This window comes from Heloderma suspectum, chromosome 6 (genome assembly GCF_057233095.1).
Source record: "Heloderma suspectum isolate Gila_16-S chromosome 6, 16-S_ref, whole genome shotgun sequence".
Classification (NCBI taxonomy): Eukaryota; Metazoa; Chordata; class Lepidosauria; order Squamata; family Helodermatidae; genus Heloderma; species Heloderma suspectum.
The window spans coordinates 31,769,672-31,788,505 of record NC_139463.1 but is presented as its reverse complement, the minus strand read 5'-3'; the positions used below and the strand labels follow the sequence as shown (position 1 = coordinate 31,788,505).

General features: G+C 46.8%; 1 protein-coding gene across 1 annotated transcript in view; it reads left to right on the top strand.

Moving 5' to 3' along the window:
• The window catches only part of LOC146340620 (G protein-coupled receptor kinase 5-like), a 129,940-nt gene that overhangs the window by 87,596 nt on the left and 23,510 nt on the right, over nucleotides 1-18,834 (top strand). The window contains exons 3-4 of the mRNA XM_084803916.1: nucleotides 506-618; nucleotides 13,747-13,824. Coding sequence (XP_084660042.1) covers nucleotides 506-618; nucleotides 13,747-13,824 — 191 coding nt within the window. The remainder of the gene's footprint in view (nucleotides 1-505; nucleotides 619-13,746; nucleotides 13,825-18,834) is intronic.

Sequence of the window (18,834 nt, the reverse complement as noted above, 5' to 3'; positions counted from 1 at the left end):
AAAATTATGGTTTGGATTGGCATTTAGGTCTTCTTCTGTGGAAACTTCTGGATGACTTCAACAAGAAATAGCTTAGCTGTGGATATCTCTCTACTCCCTTTTGGATGATGATGGATGTGAATAGCTCACACACCTTCTCACCAATATTCTTTCATCCTTGTATATCCTTCTTGCATTTCTTTCACCCCATTGCCCAGTACTGGAGGGTCTTGCTTTGTTCTCCACTTAAGCTGTTGTGACACCTGATGTGTACAGCGGTGCAGTTAGGCAAGATTAGACTCTGAGTGTGGTGGGCTAGTGGAAGGCTGGCTGTCTAGATGGCAAGGTGCATTACTTCACTTCAACATCTGATAATCCCGCCCTGCTGCATGTGAGGGGCCCCGCTGCTCATTGTGCTGAGTGGAGCCCCGGATCTCTGCCCCAGAGTCCTACCCTGATGCCCCCCCTGTCTGCAGCAATTTGCTTGCCTGCAAAAATAAACACTTTCCCATCTCCTCCTTTGCAGAACGCGACTACAGCAGTTTGTGTGACAAGCAGCCCGTCGGTCGCCTGCTTTTCCGCCAGTTCTGTGAGACCCGTCTGGAGCTGCTTCGGTGCATCCACTTCCTGGACGCTGTGGTAAGGCGAGTGCGGTGCCTGGAGCAGGTCTGACTCAGAGTAATGTTTGCCCACTGCGTCCAGCTCTGAACAGCAATGTGATGCCCCTGGGCAGCCTCTGTTTAAATATCAAGAAGGTTGATGAAGAGGGAAGGATTGTAGCTCAGTGTCAGAGCACAGGCATTGCAATCAGAACATCCCAGGTTCAATCCCTGACACCACCAGTTGATTAGGTAGCAGGTGATGGGAAGAGCCTTCTCTGCCTCAGAGCTGCTGCCAGTCAGAACAGAGAATGCTGGGCTGCATGGACAAAATTGCCTGGCCTCTTATAAAGCAGCTTCCTACATAAACGCAGCACATACTATCCGAACATATTATGGATGACAGGGGTTACCAGCCTTTTGGGCACATTTGGAATTTTGAGTAAGTGTCATGGGCACTCTCACAAAATGGCTGCCTTAGGGGCACCTTGCCCATTCATAAAATGGCTGTCATTGTGGGCTTGGCTGGCCACAGAACACCCATTTCCCAGAAGCCAAACCATGAGAGTAAAAGAAAAGTAACTTTCCCAAGAACCTAAGTACAAGGCAGAGGAGAGGATCTAAGCTCCAAAGCACAAAATGACTTGTTTGAATCCAAATAAAGATGGTGCTGGGGGGCAGCCCTTCACTTCGCAGCAAACCGGCTTCCCAGATTAAAAACATTAGTTAAAAAATATTAAGAAATAAAATAAAAATCCACATAGGCAGGGAGCCTGGTGGGTGCCAAGGGAGGTCTCCATGGGCACATTGGTGCCCATGGGCACAAATTGGAGACCCCATGTTTAGGGCAAAGAAGGCTTATTTATTTATAATACTTCTATACTGTCAAATATAATGAGATCTCTGAGCAATTCACACTAAAATGTATATACGATACAATATAAAGCAATAAACTGTGGAAAACATTACAGCAAAGACATCAGTGAAACAAGGCAGTGCCATAGTCCTTTACAGGTCAGGGAAAGCCTGTGTAAACTAATACGTTTTTAAGAGGGGTTTGAAGCATGCCACAGTTTCTGCCTGTCAAACCATGTGTGGGGTAGTGTTCCAGAGGGTGGGTGCCAGTATAGAGAAGGCCCACTTATGTGTTATTACCTGGCCTACATTCTGTTGGTTGCAGAAAGACCAATAAAGCCTCCATGGAGCATCTCAGGGGTTGACTGGGTGTATATAGGGGATGGCGGTCAGCTAGGTATGTTGAAGGCCCTCTGCTAGGATGTTGAAAACAAAGATCTCCACTGGCCCAGGCTGAACCTCCTTTTTCTGTTTCAGCTTGTTTAGGGCATATTTTCACAGAGCTTATAGCTGGCAGCCATTCATGTAGCTCTGGTACCAATGTTGAGCACCAGCTTTGAATAGTAGTAGTGAACACTGAATGAGGACTCAGAGATTATCAGGTAGCAGACGTTGTGAATGACCTTCTGCCTGAGACTTTGGAGAGCCGCTGATAGAGTAGACAGTGCTGACGTAGATGGACAGGTTGTCTGACCGGGTAAGGCACCTTGCTGGGTTTCTGGCAAATGTTTACTGGTGTCCTCAGACAACCACAATATAGCAACCGTTGGCCAATTTGTATGACAGCTACTAGGACTTGTTTTGGTGGTGACTTCTCCATCTTTGGTGGTGACTCGGTGGTGGTGACTTCTCCATATTTTGTTGTCTGGTCTGAATGCATACGTATTGGGGGCTTCATCCTGGGCCCAGGTACTAATGTAACACTCCATAGAAATGTTTTGAAGCATGGATTGAAAGTCATGGAAGATATGGCTATCTATGGCTACTGGTCATGATGACTGTATGCTACCTCCAGGATCAGAGAGGCGCTGTGCCACTGAACTCCAGTCACTGGGGAACAAAAGTGGGAGGGGGATATTATCTTCATGTCCTGCTTGTGGGCTTCCCAGAGGCACTTGGTTGGCCACTGTGGAAAGCTGGATGTTGGACTAGATCCAGCAGCGCTTTTCTTACGTTCTTATCATTGCTACACCATCTTGGTGGTGTCCAAACTCAGATGACCACTTTGCCACATCCACATTCAAGGCTAAAAAGTTTCAGTACCAGTGGAAATAAGCCCTCTAAAGTGAACTGTATTGGATGTTATTGAGCCAGTCTGGCATGTTATTTGTTTTTTTATTTAATTAATTTATATCCCGCCTTTGGCTCCCAAAGCAGCTATAGTGGTTAGAGCAGGGGTAGGCAACTTGGTGCCCTCCAGATGTTTTGGACTACAACTCCCATAATCCCTGACTGTTACCCATGCTGGCTGGAACTTATGGGAGTTGTAGTCCAAAACATCTGGGAGGGCATCCCTAGGTTAGAGTGTTGGACAATGAGCAGGGCAACCCGAGTTCAAATCCCCACTTGGCCACGACACTCAGTGGGTGACCATGAGCTGGTCACTATTTCTCAGCCCAACCTGCCTTGCAGGGTTGTTATGATGATAATATGTATGACACTTGGATGAAAGGTTGGATAAAAGTGTAGTGGATACCTAAATCAGTTTGGGCTGCATTACATTAATGTCCCACACCCTCCAAGCAGCTAAGGGTTCTTCTGCTCCTTTAACTTCGCAGCAACCCTGTGGGGTAGGTTAGGCTAAGAGGTATCCCAAAGTTACCTAGGTAGCTTCATGGCTGAGCCATCAGACTTTTAGCTGTCAAAAGGGTGCAGAGAATACATTTGTGCTGACTGTGCATTAACTTCCAGGAAGCTGGTAGATCATTTAAGAGGACAAGTATGTCAGGAAATATTAAAGAGTGTTCCAATACAAGGTTTATCCATATAATAACGTCTTCCCCCCACAAAAGGCAACTATTGGGCATTGCCAAAACATATGGTTAAAAGAAGCATTAGCTGTGTTACACCTCAGCAATTAGCCAACTTGGACAAACGCTTATTAAAGAGATGTTGTCACATCCAATAGACACAGAACAAGAGTTTTTGCTGAATAAGGCATAACCTGAGATCCATAGACGCTACAGATACAGATGGTAAAGTGGCGATCTGATGGATGTAACACTCCCAGCGTCGTTATTTAAGCGCTCCCCCTGGTAGCCATAGGTGATGAGGAACTGCAAGCAGGCAAGAAAGTGGGCTGTTAGAAGAGAAACAGAGCCCTCCTCTGCCAGCTCCCAGCAGGCTAGTAACAATGTGTATAGGCTAGAAACTTTCATGGGCTTATTTACACAGCTGCTCTGGCCACCAGACTACACTCATACTGTAGATCAGGGGTGGGCAGCTTGTAGCCTTCCATCAGCCCTAGCCTGCACAGCCAATGGTGTGGGATCCTGGGAGTTGTAGGCCAAAACATCTGGAGGGTCACAAGTTGCCCACTCCTGTTGTAAATATCTGCTTGTATTGGGGGTGCATGGCTTGTAACTCCTCAATCGCTAGAATCCATGGGAGGCTTTGAAAAAACAAGAGCAAGTAGAAATTCATTTTTTACAGGACCATTTTCTCTTTTATTCTCTCCCCACTACTGTTTCTTCTGCTGCCTTCCTGATTTGCTCACAAGGGGAAGGCAACTTTTTTTTTGAAATTCTTCTTTTATATGCAAGAGAAAAACCGAATTCCTGAAGAGCGACCTTTCCGTTGGGAGAGGAGAGTGTGTTTCTCAACCCATTCCATCCAGATGACGTGTAATTTAAAAGTCAGCCTTTCATCTGAAATAATATCCTAGTGTTTTCATGAGCTTCAGCCCCCCGCCTTCCCACCCCCACCCCCTGCTTTCCTTTCGAAAGTTTGCTGATTCTGGAAGCGTCTTACATCCAGCAGAACAAACCACTGCTCCGGGTCATGTCAACTCATTTTTATCTTAAAGGAAATTCTTTTTCTTCCTTTCTTTCTTCTTGTGAGCTAGCACAACATTTTCTGATCCAAAATCCATTTGCTCCTCCTCTGCGCCTCCGCGATGCCAGGAGGCACCTTTAGATGCTGTTTAAGAGGGAACATGAGCCTCATAAAATGATCTGTGTTTCCCATTACCAAACTGTTTATGCAATTGAACATCTCTCTCCCTTTGAATTGAAGGGATTTTGTTGAACCCGCTTAAGTTTGTGTCAGCATGTACAGGGAGGAGCCGCCAGTCCTGCCAGCAAGTTTTCAGCCAGCATACAAAAAAGGGGGGCCTTTTTTTCTTTATTTGCATAAGCTCGTTGAACGTGAGTGACAGGAATTCCGATCCGGTCAGATGGCTGCTAAATGGGAAACAAATGTTCGGAAAGCGATGCTCTGTGACTATTGGGGGAGCTAGCAAAAGATTCAGTGGTTTAAAAAAATCACCAGTCATTGAAACTGAGTTTAAGAACACAAGAAGAGCCCTGCTGGATCAGACCAAGGGTCCATCTAGTCCAGCATTCTGTTCACACAGGGGCCAACCAGCTGTCCATAATAGGAGACTCACAAGTAGGGATGATGGAGAAATTTGAGACAGATTAAAATGAGCTCGATTTTGTAAGAATCCGACCTGCTGAATCTGCTGCGGACCAACCTTCTCAAGCTGCACGGTGTCCATGGACTTCCAGATTTATTTATTTTTTACTTTCCTGAAATGTACGCATATTTATTCATAGGAAAATACACACATTTGTGCTTAGATTGGTAAAAATATGCAGGGAAAAGTGGAATGGAATGGGGACGATATGCTAAATGTTACGTATGAAGGTAAATTATGTAAATTGTTGCGAACCCTCTTACAGAATTATTTGCATATTTTTTCACACAACAGGGGAAAATTGAATCCGTCTGTGAACGGATGACGGAACAAAAGGTGCCTGACAATCCGTGAAACACAGACGGAGCAGATTTTACACAATCCCTACATCCCTACCCACAAACAGGACATGAGTGCAACAACACTCTCCCACCCATGTTCCCCAGCCACTGGTGTACAGAGGCGTACTGCCTCTGATACTAGAGGTAGCATATAGCCATCAGAACTAGTAGCCATTGGCTTCTCCTCCATGAATTTGTTCAATCCCCTTTTAAAGCCATCCAAACTGGTGACCATCACCACATCTTGTGGTAGTGAATTCCGTAGTTTATGTGCTGTGTGAAGAAGTCCTTCCTTGTATCTGTCCTGAATCTCCCACCAATCAGCTGCACAGGATGAACCCTTTGGGTTCTAGTATTATGAGAGAGGGAGAAAAATGTCTCCCTGTCCACATTCTCCACTCCATGCATCATTAGTCTGAAAACCTAGCTCAGCTGATAAGTGTTTCTGAGGGGAATTGTGAGGTTCTGAGTCTTCAGGTGCTTCCAGACAGACGGCTCGTGGCGCTAGCAGTGCGAAGGCACGGTGCAGCTATTCTCCCTTTTTCTTTCTGAACGGATTTTCTGTAGTCAGAAAAAAGACTCAAGAAGCCATGGAAAAACACAGGAGGGTTACGAGTGGAACGCTACAACGTCTAGAGGGTTCCTACCCCAGGAAATTCCTTGAATGAGGCAGGGTGATGTGTGGAAGCACTCTTTGTCCGATGCTTCAGTAGTGGTTTCGTAGGGTCGAGTTCCTCAAGGTTTGGGGACTCTTTTTTCCTCTTGTCTCTGAGTTATCAGAAATAAGCACAGCTGCAATGCCAGGAAAGCTAGCATTAGGCTCCCACCACCACCAGACCTCAGTGGCTGTATCATTCTTGGACCCTCAGGGTCCATGCCTGCTTCTCAGCGAGGTAAGTAAGACTGTGTCCAGTTTGTCTATTTGTTGATTTACTGGCGAACGGGCTCAACTTTGCACAGGTTGGAATCGCTCTCGGCAAAGCCTTCAAGCAAACATACGCAGCTGTTGGAGTTGGACACACTGTGCCCACCCTGTTTGAGTGAAGTCACACCCCTTGGTGTGGCCCCTGCCGTGGTGCACCCCCCACACCTCCCTGATGGAGGGTTCTTCCCAGTCCATTCCCCTGTGGGGGAGGGGAAGCCATATAACTCTGTCCTACCTTTTTCCTGACATGCTAGCTTTCTGTGTGGAGGGTTTAATTTTATTTTGTACCCAGGAGCATTCAGTCCTCTGAGCCCCCATCAGCAACCTGAAGTAATACTGGCCAGGCACAGTTTTACTGTTGCAGAGAAATGTAGGCCTTAAATGACCCCATTGTGGCACTGAGGGTTTTTTCCTCAGATGGACTGATGGCCAATATTAAAGCTTATCCAGGGTTACAGAATAAAGAAACCCAAGATGGGTTGTTTGCTTCAGCTGACATCCCACGGTGCAGCAGCGAAGTGAAGAGGGGCAAGGCGCACACGCAAGCCCGGCTAGAATAGTCACTTGTGAATCGTCAAAGAAAAGGAAATGCATCACTAAAAAAGGGGGCGGGGAGAGAGGGAGAGAATTTGCATAAAATTTGCATATGCTGATATATATGTATAGATGCAAATTTAGAGATGATTATTATAATTTAAATAGAAATACAGCACACCTCACCATAGCGACAACGCCCTGAGATCTTAATGATATAGAAGGGGATACAAATGTTTTAAATAAATAAATAGTGTGGAAGACTGTGACCAAGTGTCCTGTGTGCCTACCTGTTCAGTCTACTCTCCAGGTGCTAACTGTGGATGGGCAACAGTTTGTTTGTTTGTTATGTTGATATCCTGCCTTTTTCTCCCAGGACCCCAAGGCGGCGTACATGATCCTTCTGCTCCTCTCCATTTTTATCCTCACAACAACCCTGTGAGGTAGGTTAGGCTGAGAGTCAGTGACTGGCCCAAAGTCACCAAGTGAGCTTCATGGCCGAGGGAGGATTTGAACCCAGATCTCTCCAGTTCTAGTCCAACACCCTAACCAGTACACCACACTGGCTCTCAGTTTTTATAGTTCTTTATCTTTAAGCTAGAATTGGACAGGGCAGCCCTAAAAAAAGGACACAAGGCCACCCTAAGCCTGCCCCCCATGTTCCCCCATGCGGCTGGTCCCACTTCCAACCTTTACACTTGGGATCCCCCTTCAGCCCGTCACGCCGAGCGCATGAAGGTCGGGAGTGGAGGTGGCGGGCTCTGGGACATTTGGGGCGGGGCTTGTATGTGTCCCACCACTTCCTTAGTTTAAGTCCACACACATTCATTGTTTCGTTCAGTCTCCATGAAGGGAAGCTGATACTCTAGCAGCCAAACAGGTACAGCTGAAAGATAGGTTCTGTTATTAAGTAAAAACAAAAACAAATTGTCACACAACAGCAACAAGTGCACATAGAGAGAAATCAGATATTCAGTAGATACAATTGGTGCCCATGGGAGCTTTTCTTTCTAACCCTAATTGCTATGGTGGGGGATCTTTGCTGGGATCACAGTGGGTAAAGAAGAATTAAACCTGCCCTCCCCAAGTGCTGTGATCCCAATCCAGATTGGGCCTATGTGCGCTTAGCTGTATGCTTTAAAAAAGCATATATAGAGCAATACTCTACATATTGAATGTAATGTGTAGTTTGACCTTGATAGGGCACCCGCCACTCAGTTTTTACAAATTCTTCTATTTAAAATAATTATTAAAATGTCTGCCTGATTAACTGGGGTCACCTTTTCAGTCAATCAGAATATTTTTAATCAATTAATCTAACTAACCAATGAGTCAACTCAACATTGCAGCACTAGGGTTGCTAAATTTAGGGCTGCTTCAAACAGAAAATGCCTAAACGGAAGGCACTTTTCTTGGAAAATGTCCATCTTACACATGTCTAAATGACGGTGTTTAGAGAGGGTGCCAGGTAGAAGGCCTTCAGGACAGGGCATGCTCCAGGGTTTGGAGAGGGCCTTGGCAGGGTCTTGTCCTGGACATCCAGCTGGATGGTCCCTTCAGTGGTCATGGTTGTGGCTGCCATCTTTATTTTGATGGCTGCCACCATGTGTTTGTTTTATTTTAATCCACACACTGAATGGAACTTCCAGCATGTTGCATTTGCACCATAAAGATGGCTGCTGAGAGAATTGCAGCAAGGGGCTCAGGCACCAGGCATCACCAACAGCTTGGGCCCTGTTCTTTGCCCAACCATGCCATGTTGTGGCACCGGGCCTGCTAAACAAGATCCATAATTTAGTTTCTTTTAGCGGTGGCACTGCAATTGTGGAAGACCGTCTCCATGATGATCTGTTGCACTCCTCCTCTTTTAGCGCTCAGTCTCTTCTAAAAGACTTTTAATGCCTGTTCCAGCGCGCCTTTGACTTGTGAGTTCTCAGCCATTACGCTGTGCTTGTCTTTGAATCTGCTGTTTTGGATTTGGTTTGAACTGCTGCCATTTCCAGTTTCTTTGCCTTATGATGATCCTGTATTTATTTTATCTCGTTTTGTGTTTTAACTGTACGACTGTCCTTTGAATTTTCTGTGCCATTTTGTGTCTTTGGGGCAGAAAAGTGGGATAAACAATAATAAATCAAATTTAATCTGCAGGATATTCGTCTTCCTGAGTTCCCCTTGCTTCCTGGGTTCATTCTGCAGCTGTCAGACTAATCCCCAGGCCTAATCTGTCAGTGGGATGTCGTGTGTGTGTGTGTGTGTTTGTGTGTTCACAAACTTGCCTCCTCACCTCTTGCAGGCCTGTGGCTATCCCTGCAAATCTCCCCCCACCCTGCCACAGCCTACTTTGTGGCTCAGGAGATTCTGGATCTGTAACACTCCAGCCTTTGGTTTCTTCCATTCTTCTCTTTGACCACCGCCAAACTCTTCCCGCTGCACTCCTCTTCTGTTTACCTAGCTGCGGGTGGCCTTGTGTTGCGGCTTCGTGGGGAGCCCCCAGCGAGCCCCCCTGCAGTCAGGGGGCCAGAACAGAGAGCTTCCATCTAGCCCCTCGGGAGATGCTGCGCATTCCTTCCCATTCATTTCTCATGGCCATGGCTCAGCGGCCTTTTCATTAAGGAAAACACAGATGTCACTTGAGCCTTGAGAATGGCAACGACCCCTGAGCCATCCTGGCTATGTCAAACCCGCTGGCTTCCTATTTTGGTTCTTCCTGTTTTTAAGAAGGGGGAGGGTTGTGGCTTTCTATAAAAGTATGCGCGCACACACCTGCTCCACCTTTCTCTTGCGATTGGCTACTTCTTGAGCTCCGGCTACCCTCCTTTGGCCTAAGTGTTGCAAGCCAGCTTCATACCTGATTTTACCGGACTCTTCTGCTGAGGTCGGTTCTATCCAGTGCGTGCTTCACCTGCTCCTCATCCCAGCTTCTTCAGTGCGGGCAGGAGGGCGGACAGCTTCATTTTCTTGTTTCTCTCTTGTCTCCTAGCACCAGGCTTTGTTCCAAAACATTCAGGAGGGGACCCACAGGTCAGATTTTTATAGCAGTAGTGCGCTCCTCTGCAAAGTCAGGCAAACAGTTTGTGTCCCATGAAATAGCCAGGAAGGTGGAGACCAGAGAGACAAAAATAATGTGTGTGGGGTGAAGGAGAAACTCATGCAGTGGTTCCAATTCCTGGACCCAAAAGCTGGCCTGCTTCACTGGACCAAGCACTTTCAATAGCCACTGGGCTGTTGGCCATCCATTTGTTCCATTGGGCCACCATCAGGGTTCCAGCGTAGGGTTACCTGCTGGTTCTTGCTTGCCTTCTGGTGTGGGTGGAACTGCAACACTTTTTTTATTATTATTTATATAGTGCTATTCCTATCATCTCCAGCCAGCCTGGCCAATGGCTCTATTGGTCAGAGGTGTTTTCAGGTGATTTTTAGAGGCCTTTTCATTTTAGACTGTTTTTTGAGTGTGACAAGTAGGGCTCTGCAACAAAATTTTGCAGGGTGGAGTGCTTTTGTTCAGAGTTCCACCCATTCCATTCCCTCTCTTCTTCCCCCCGCCCCAGTTTTTGTATTTCTTTTCCCCACCAAGAGTCAGTTGGCATTCTGTGCCCACTCAGCATACTCAGTCCCATAACATCCGGAGGGCCACCAGTGGGCGGGGTTGGGGGAGCAATATGTAGGAGTGCTGAGTAGGAGCCCCAGGGGTTAGAGGCACAGAGAGAGAAGGGGCGACCTCATTTAGGAGAGCAGGAGACCTTTGAGGGTCTGTTGTGAGGAGTCTGATAGTCTGACAGAGGGATAGAACTGGAAGAGGTCAAGGAGAACAAGGGCAGAGGATAGATCTTTAGATCGGCCAGTGCGGAGATCATTGCTCATTCTACCGAGGGCACTTTGAGAAGAGAGCAGGGGGCAAAAGCCGGATCGTGGGTGACCCATACGCAATCCCTGGCATCTTCAGCATGATGGGAAACTCCCTTGCATGAGACCCTGGAGAGCCACTCCTAGTTGGAGTAGACAACACTGGAGCTGGATGCACAAACAGTCCGACTGGGTGTAAGGCAGCTTCCTATGTTCCCATGATGCCCGTGGTCCCATAATGTTGGTCTGGTGTGTGACACCCCCGCCCCGGTTCCTTTATCTTTCTCCCTTCATTGAGTTGGGATGCCACCCGGCCTAGCTGAGGACTGTAGCATCCCCCCGCCCTCGTTGGACACCGGGTGGGACATCATCCTAGCCATGCAATGCAGCACTGGGCACACCCTAGTTAACTCTGTACATAGGAATGTAGGAAGCTGCCTTATACCGAGTCAAACCCTTGGTTGAACTAGCCCAGTATTGTTGACACTGACCAGCAGTGGCTGTCCAGGGTTTCAGGCAGGATTCCTTCCTAGCCCTACCTGGAAATGCCGGGGATGGAACCAGGGACCTGCATGCAAAGCATGTTCTTTTACCACTGAGCGATGGCTCATCCCTCATGCCTGCTGCAGCAGCCTGGCCTAGTTGGTCGGTTTTTCCCCGCAGCTGTCAGAAAAGCAAGGGAGGTGCAACACGCATCATGGTTGCTAGGCAGCCTCCAGGAAGCTTTCTCTGAACTACCTCTTGATCAGTTTGGAGCTTACAACCACCTAGCAACTGCAGTGTGAGTGCCTCCCTCCCCCTCAAAAGCTATGTCAAGGAGCTTAGTGGTAGCGCATATGCTTCACAGGCAGGAGGTCCCAGGTACATAGGACGCTGCCTTATACCACAGTCGGAGCTCTACCCGAGACTCCGGAGAGCTGCTGCCCATCACTGGACCAATGGTCAGAGGCAGGGGCTACTCACACAACACACTAAACCACACTAAGTGGTTGAATGTGGGTTGTTATTGAACCATTGGTTAGCATATTGTCTGAACCCAGGACATTCTGCAGGGTGGCTTGTTAACCATGCAGTGTGAACATAAGAACATTAGAAGAGCCATGCTGGATCAAACCAAGGGTCCATCTAGTCCAGCATTCTGTTCACACAGTGGCCAACCAGCTGCCCACAGAAAACCCACAAGCAGGACATGAGTGCAACAGCACCCTCCCGCCCATGTTCCCCAGCAACTGGTGCACGTAGGCATACTGCCTCTGATACTGGAGGTAGCACATAGCCATTAGAACTAGTAGCCATTGGTAGCCTTCTCCTCCAGGAATTTATCTAACCCCCTTTTAAAGCCATCCAAATTGGTGGCCATCACTACATGTTGTGGTAGCGAATTCCATAGTTTAACTATGTGCTGTGTGTAGAAATACTTCCTTTTATCTGTCCTGAATCTCCCACCAATCAGCTTCATGGGATGACCTTGGGTTCTAGTATTATGAGAGAGGGAGAAAAATGTCTCCCTCTCCACATTCTCCACACCATGCATAATTTTGTACACCTCTATCATGTTTGTGGCTTGTTATCCACTCTGAACAACCCCACAACAAACCATGGGCTGTCAAGGTGGCTTGCTGGAGAAAAATAAGCCATGCTGCATGCGTAAGAAACCACCCTGTGGAAAATGTCCTGGGTTCAGACAATACGCTAACCCACGGTTCAACAAACAACCCACAGTTCAACAGCAACCCATACTCAACCACTGAGTGTGGGTTAGCGTGTTGTGCAAACCTAGTCAGTATGAGGCAGCTTTATCAATAAACCCATCAAAGTTACTAGCCTGCCATTTTTTTTTTTGTATTAGCCTGCCAGGAGATTCTTGTAGCCTGTGTTTCCATGTTGGCCACAGAGGAGGGGAAGCCCCTTTCTCTGCAGCCAGCATGGAAATGCAGGATGTCAGCCTTTCAACAAGCTGGGGAAAAATAATGTTGCATTCTACCAAATAGGCTGGCAGAAGAGGGGCAAGACTACGGGACATGCTTCCCTTCCTCCGCAGCCAGCACGGGAACCAAGCAGACTGGCAGAGGAGGAATGGAGAAATCCATCCCTCCTCTGCCAGCTGACTCACTTGCCTGCATGGAATTCCTGGTCACCCATGCCTGGTAACAAGGCGAGTTATTAAATACAAGGCTGACATAAGGTAGATTCATGCATTCATATATGTCCAGAACTGCACCTGAAGTCCTGTTACGACAGGCTGCTGGAGAGAAATGGCAGAAGAGGGGTGTCAGACCTCAGGCCTGTAGGCCAAATCTGGCCTGCGGTCCCCATCCGGCCTTCTGAGGTTCATCAGATGGCCACGCCCCCTTCTCCCTGGCCACTGATAGTGTGATGGTTTGTCAGCTTACGCACTGTTTTTTTCCCCCTGTTCTAAAAGGTAGAAATGCCTCTCCTAAAGTTTAGTTACTGGCAGAAAGAACTTTAAGCTAAAATATGCTGGCATTTTCGGTGTTTTGGCCACAGTACTGGAATGTGGACCCCAAGAGCTTCTCTGAAATAGAATTTGCCCCTGTAGTAGAGGAAGTATGGCAGCAGTTGTGGGGAGAAGCAAAAGGGGAAGGTGGAGTAGCACCGAGTGGTACATAGAAAGCTGCCTTATAACAGGTCAGACTATTTGCCCATCTAGTGTTGTCTACACTGACTGGTAGACTCTTCCCTGTGTCTCAGACAGAGCCCTTCTTCATGACTTGTTAGCTGATCCTTTAAAAGACATGCAGGGGAGTGAACCTGAGACCTTCTATGTGCAAAACATGTGCTATATCCATGAGCTACAATCCCAAAACATGGAATAAGAGCCAGCAGAGAATGAGGAGGGATTTGGGATGGAGAAACACGAAGTCCTGGAACTAGGACAGAAGGGTGCCATCCCAGATATTGGGTAAATGCTGGCCAGTGTGTCTCCAGAATCAAAATCCGAGCTCTGTGGAGTGGTACCCTTTTCTGGCTAGGCAACTCTGTCTCTTATGATGATCCTCTCTTCTCTCCCAGGCAGAGTATGAGCTTTCCCCAGATGAAAAGCGGAAGGAAATGGGAGAAGAGATTATCCGCCAGTTCTTCAACAGCGAGGTACATATATTGTCTTCATGGTATGTGACTGTGCATTGGGTGGGGTGAGTGGGAGAGACATACATAAAAAATCAGTAATAGCAATACTTAATGTTTATATAGCACATTTCAAATGTTCACGTACATTGGGCTGAGTCGGACATAATACTAAACCACAGTTGCTTCAGTTTCAGATTAACCACAGTTTGCTGTGTTGTCCACAACTAGAGAAACTTTGGTTAGTCTTAACTATTGTTTGTGGAAACTGGCCAACTTCATATGAAGTAGGCTTATTTTCACTAACCATATTTAAGATTAACCACACTTTAGGTCAGGGATAAGCAACCTTTTTGGGCCATGGGTGTATCTGGCAATTTGAGAAACTGTCCTGGGCACCAGTGCAAAATGGTTGCCATGGGAGGTATCGCAAAAGATAAGTAACCTGCCCAAAGACTGAGTACAAGGCAGAGGTGGGGTCTGAGGCCTAACACCCTAAATGACTCCTTTGAATGCAAAGTTTTCAGCACCAACAGAAATTTATTTCACCTCAATCCCCGCTGTTGGTGAGAAAATGTATTAATTAAAATAAAATTTGGAGGGGAAGGGTACCTTGGCAGATACCGAGAAGGATGTCTGGGGTGCACTGGGGTCCATGGACACCACTTTGCCTGCCCCTGGTTTAGGGTTCAGATGACACATGAAACTGTGGTTAATCTAAAATGGAAGTGGCATTTTGCCTAAAATGCCTAAAAAGGCAAACTTCATGTTAGGCATAATTAGAAAAGGAATTGAGAATAAAACTGCCAAGATCATCCTGCCCTTATACAAACCTATGGTGCGACCACACTTAGAATACTGTGTACAGTTCCGGTCACCACACCTAAAAAGGATATTGTAGAGCTGGAAAAAGTATAGAGAAGGGCAACTAAAATGATCAAGGGGCTGGAGCATCTCCCCTATGAGGGAAGGTTACAACAGCTGGGATTGTTTAACCTGGAATAAAGACGGGTAAGGGCAGACATGATAGAGGTGTACAAAATTATGCATGGTGTGGAGAATGCGGATAGGGAGACTTTTTTCTCCTTCTCACATAATACTAGAACCCAACGGGGTCATCCCATGAAGCTGATTGGTGGGAGATTTAGGAGAGATTAAAGGAAGTACTTCTTCACACAGAGCATAGTTAAACTATGTTGTTGTTGTTCAGTCGTTCAGTCGTGTCCGACTCTTCGTGACCCCATGGACCATAGCACGCCAGGCCTTCCTGTCCTGCGCTCTCTCCCGGAGCGTGCTCAAGTTCATATTCATTGCATCCGTGATGCTATCTAGCCATCTCATCCTCTGCCGTCCCCTTCTCCTTTTGCCTTCAGTCTTTCCCAGCATCAGGGTCTTTTCCAGGGAGTTTTCTCTTCGCATTAGGTGGCCAAAATATTGGAGCTTCAGCTTCATTATCTGTCCTTCCAATGAGCGCTCAGGGTTGATTTCCTTTAGGATGGACTGATTTGACCTCCTTGCAGTCCAGGGGACTCGTAAGAGTCTTCTCCAGCACCACAGTTCGAAAGCATCAATTCTTCGGCGCTCAGCCTTCCTTATAGTCCAGCTCTCACAGCCATACATTACTACTGGGAAAACCATAGCTTTGATTAGACGGACCTTTGTCAGCAAGGTGATGTCTCTGCTTCTTACTATGCTGTCTAGGTTTGCCATAGCTTTCCTCCCCAGGAGCAAGCGTCTTTTAATTTCATGGCTACAGTCACCGTCTGCGGTGATCTTGGAGCCCAAGAAAGTAAAATCTGTCACTGCTTCCATTTCTTCCCCTTCTATATGCCAGGAAGTGATAGGGCCAGATGCCATGATCTTAGTTTTTCTAATGTTGAGTTTCAAACCAGCTTTTGCACTCTCCTCTTTCACCCTCAACAAGAGGCTCTTTAGATCCTCTTCGCTTTCTGCCATTAGGGTGGTATCGTCTGCATATCGGAGGTTGTTGATAATTCTCCCAGCAATCTTAATTCCGAACTCTGATTCATCCAACCCCGCATTTCTCATGATGTACTCTGCATATAAGTTAAATAAGCAGGGTGAAAATATGCAGCCTTATCGTACTCCTTTCCCAATTTTGAACCAATCGGTTGTTCCATGTCTGGTTCTTACTGTTGCTTCTTGACCCTCGTACAGGTTTCTCAGGAGACAGGTAAGGTGGTCTGGTACTCCCATCACTTTAAGAATTTGCCACAGTTTGTTGTGATCCACACAATCAAAGGCTTTAGCGTAGTCAATGAAGCAGAAATAGACGTTTTTCTGGAATTCTCTTGCTTTCTCCATGATGCAGCGAATGTTGGCGATTTGATCTCTAGTTCCTCTGCCTCTTCTAAACCCAGCTTGTACTTCTGGTAGTTCTCGGTTCGCATACTGCTGAAGCCTAGCTTGTAGGATTTTGAGCATCACCTTGCTGGCATGTGAAATGAGCGCAATTGTGCGGTAGTTTGAACACTCTTTGGCGTTGCCCTTCTTTGGAATTGGAATGTAAACTGACCTTTTCCAGTCTTGTGGCCACTGTTGAGTGTTCCAGATTTGTTGGCATATTGAATGCAGCACTTTAACAGCATCGTCTTTTAGGATTTTAAATAGCTCGGCTGGAATACTGTCATCTCCACTAGCTTTGTTGTTAGTAATGCTTCCTAAGGCCCACTTGACTTCACTCTCTAGGATGTCCGGCTCAAGTTCAGTGACCGCACTATCATGGCTATCAGGGACATTCAGATCTTTCCTGTATAGTTCTTCTGTGTATTCTTGCCACCTCTTCTTAATCTCATCTGCTTCTGTTAGGTCCCTGCCTTCTTTGTCCTTTATCATGCCCGTCTTTGCACAAAACGTTCCCTTGAGATCTCCAATTTTCTTGAAGAGATCTCTAGTCTTTCCCATTCTGTTGTTTTCCTCGATTTCTTTGCATTGTTCATTTAAGAAGGCCTTGTTGTCTCTCCTTGCTATTCTCTGGGAATCTGCATTCAGTTGGATATATCTTCCCCTTTCTCCCTTGCTTTTCGCTTCCCTTCTTTCCTCAGCTACTTGTAAAGCCTCATCAGACAGCCACTTGGCTTTCTTGCATTTCTTTTTCTTTGGGATGGATTTCGTTGCTGCCTCCTGAACAATGTTACGGACCTCCGTCCATAGTTCCTCAGGCACTCTGTCTATCAGGTCTAATCCCTGAAATCTATTCCTCACCTCCACTGTATATTCATCAGGGATATGATTTAGGTCATACCTGAACGGTTTAGTGGTTTTCCCGACGTTCTTCAATTTAAGCCGAAATTTTGCAAGAAGCAGCTCATGATCTGAGCCACAGTCAGCTCCAGGTCTTGTTTTTACTGACTGTATGGAGCTTCTCCATCTTTGGCTGCAAAGGACATAATCAATCTGATTTCGATATTGACCATCTGGTGATGTCCATGTATAGAGTCGCCTCTTGTGCTGTTGGAAAAGAGTGTTTGCTATGATCAGCATGTTCTCTTGGCAAAACTCTATTAGCTTTTGTCCTGCTTCATTTTGTACACCGAGGCCATGCCTGCCTGTTATCCCGGTGATTTCTTGACTTCCTACTTTAGCATTCCAATCCCCTATGATGAAGAGGACATCTTTTTTTGGTGTTAGTTCTAGAAGGTGTTGTAGGTCTTCATAGAACCGATCAACCTCAGCTTCTTCGGCCTCAGTGGTTGGGGCATAGACTTGAATTACTGTGATGTTGAATGGTTTGCCTTGGATTCGTACTGAGATCATTCTATCATTTTTAAGATTGTACCCCAGTACTGCTTTTCCCACCCTTTTGTTGACTATGAGTGCTACTCCATTTCTTCTAAGGGATTCTTGCCCACAGTAGTAGATATGATGGTCACCTGAATTAAATTCGCCCATGCCTGTCCATTTGAGTTCGCTGATTCCCAAGATGTCGATGTTCAATCTTGCCATCTCATGTTTGACCACCTCCAGCTTACCTTGATTCATTGATCTGACATTCCAGGTTCCTAAACAATATTGTTCTTTACAGCATCGGATACTATGGTTGGCTTTAAAAGGGGGTTAGACAAATTCCTGGAGGAGAAGGCTATCAATGGCTACTAGTCCTGATGGCTGTATGGTGCCTGCAGTATCTGGGACAGAATGCTTGTGTACACTAGTTGCTGGAAAATGGGCAGGAAGGTGCTGTGTCCTGTTTGTGGTTTCCTGGTCAACAGCTGGTGGCCACTGTGTGAACAGAATGCTGGACTAGATGGTCCCTTGCTCTGATCCAGCAGGGCTCTTCTTATGTTCTTATGAAGTGGAAAGAATGTGTGAGCCGGGGATGGCGGGGGGGCCAGACTCATTCTTCTGATGCTAAACCATCTTTTCGCCTCTCATCCAAACACAGCCAGTGCTTATGGCCTAAGCAGGGATTCAAACCCAGGTCTCCCCAGTGGAAGTTTAACAATCTAACCACGGATGGGCAGGGCCACATGTATCATAGTTGGACACATTGTGCCTGCACTGCCCCAGTGAAGCCATGGCTGCTGGCGCCCCTAGGCCATGCCATGGTGCACCCCCGTAGCCCCCTGAGGGAGGGGTCTGCCCACTCCAGTCCCCTCAGTGGGCTTTACCCCATAGCAAGAGGAAGGGAGCAGCCCTATACCTCTGTCCCTCAGACTAGCCCCCCCCCCCCAGCTTCAAACAGCATTGACTGCAAAGCTATGCGCTGGTTAGAGATGCCTGCCACCCAGTGACTGAAGATGGTACTTCAGGCTTCAAACACACTCAGACATAAATTAATGAGTGTGTTTTAACAACCAAACAACTCTGAGGTACACTCCCTTAGGGTCGACTTAGTATGCATGCCAGGTTTCAGGTATCTAGGTTTCATGGTCTTGGAGCTATGGAGCTGACAGACAGACACATCCTCCTTGATTATTATAGATAGATAATGTTGTAGCTATCAGTGTGTACCTGATTTCTTGCTCTCTTACATTGTCCGTTAGGAGGCTGCATCCTGTACATAGTCTAGTG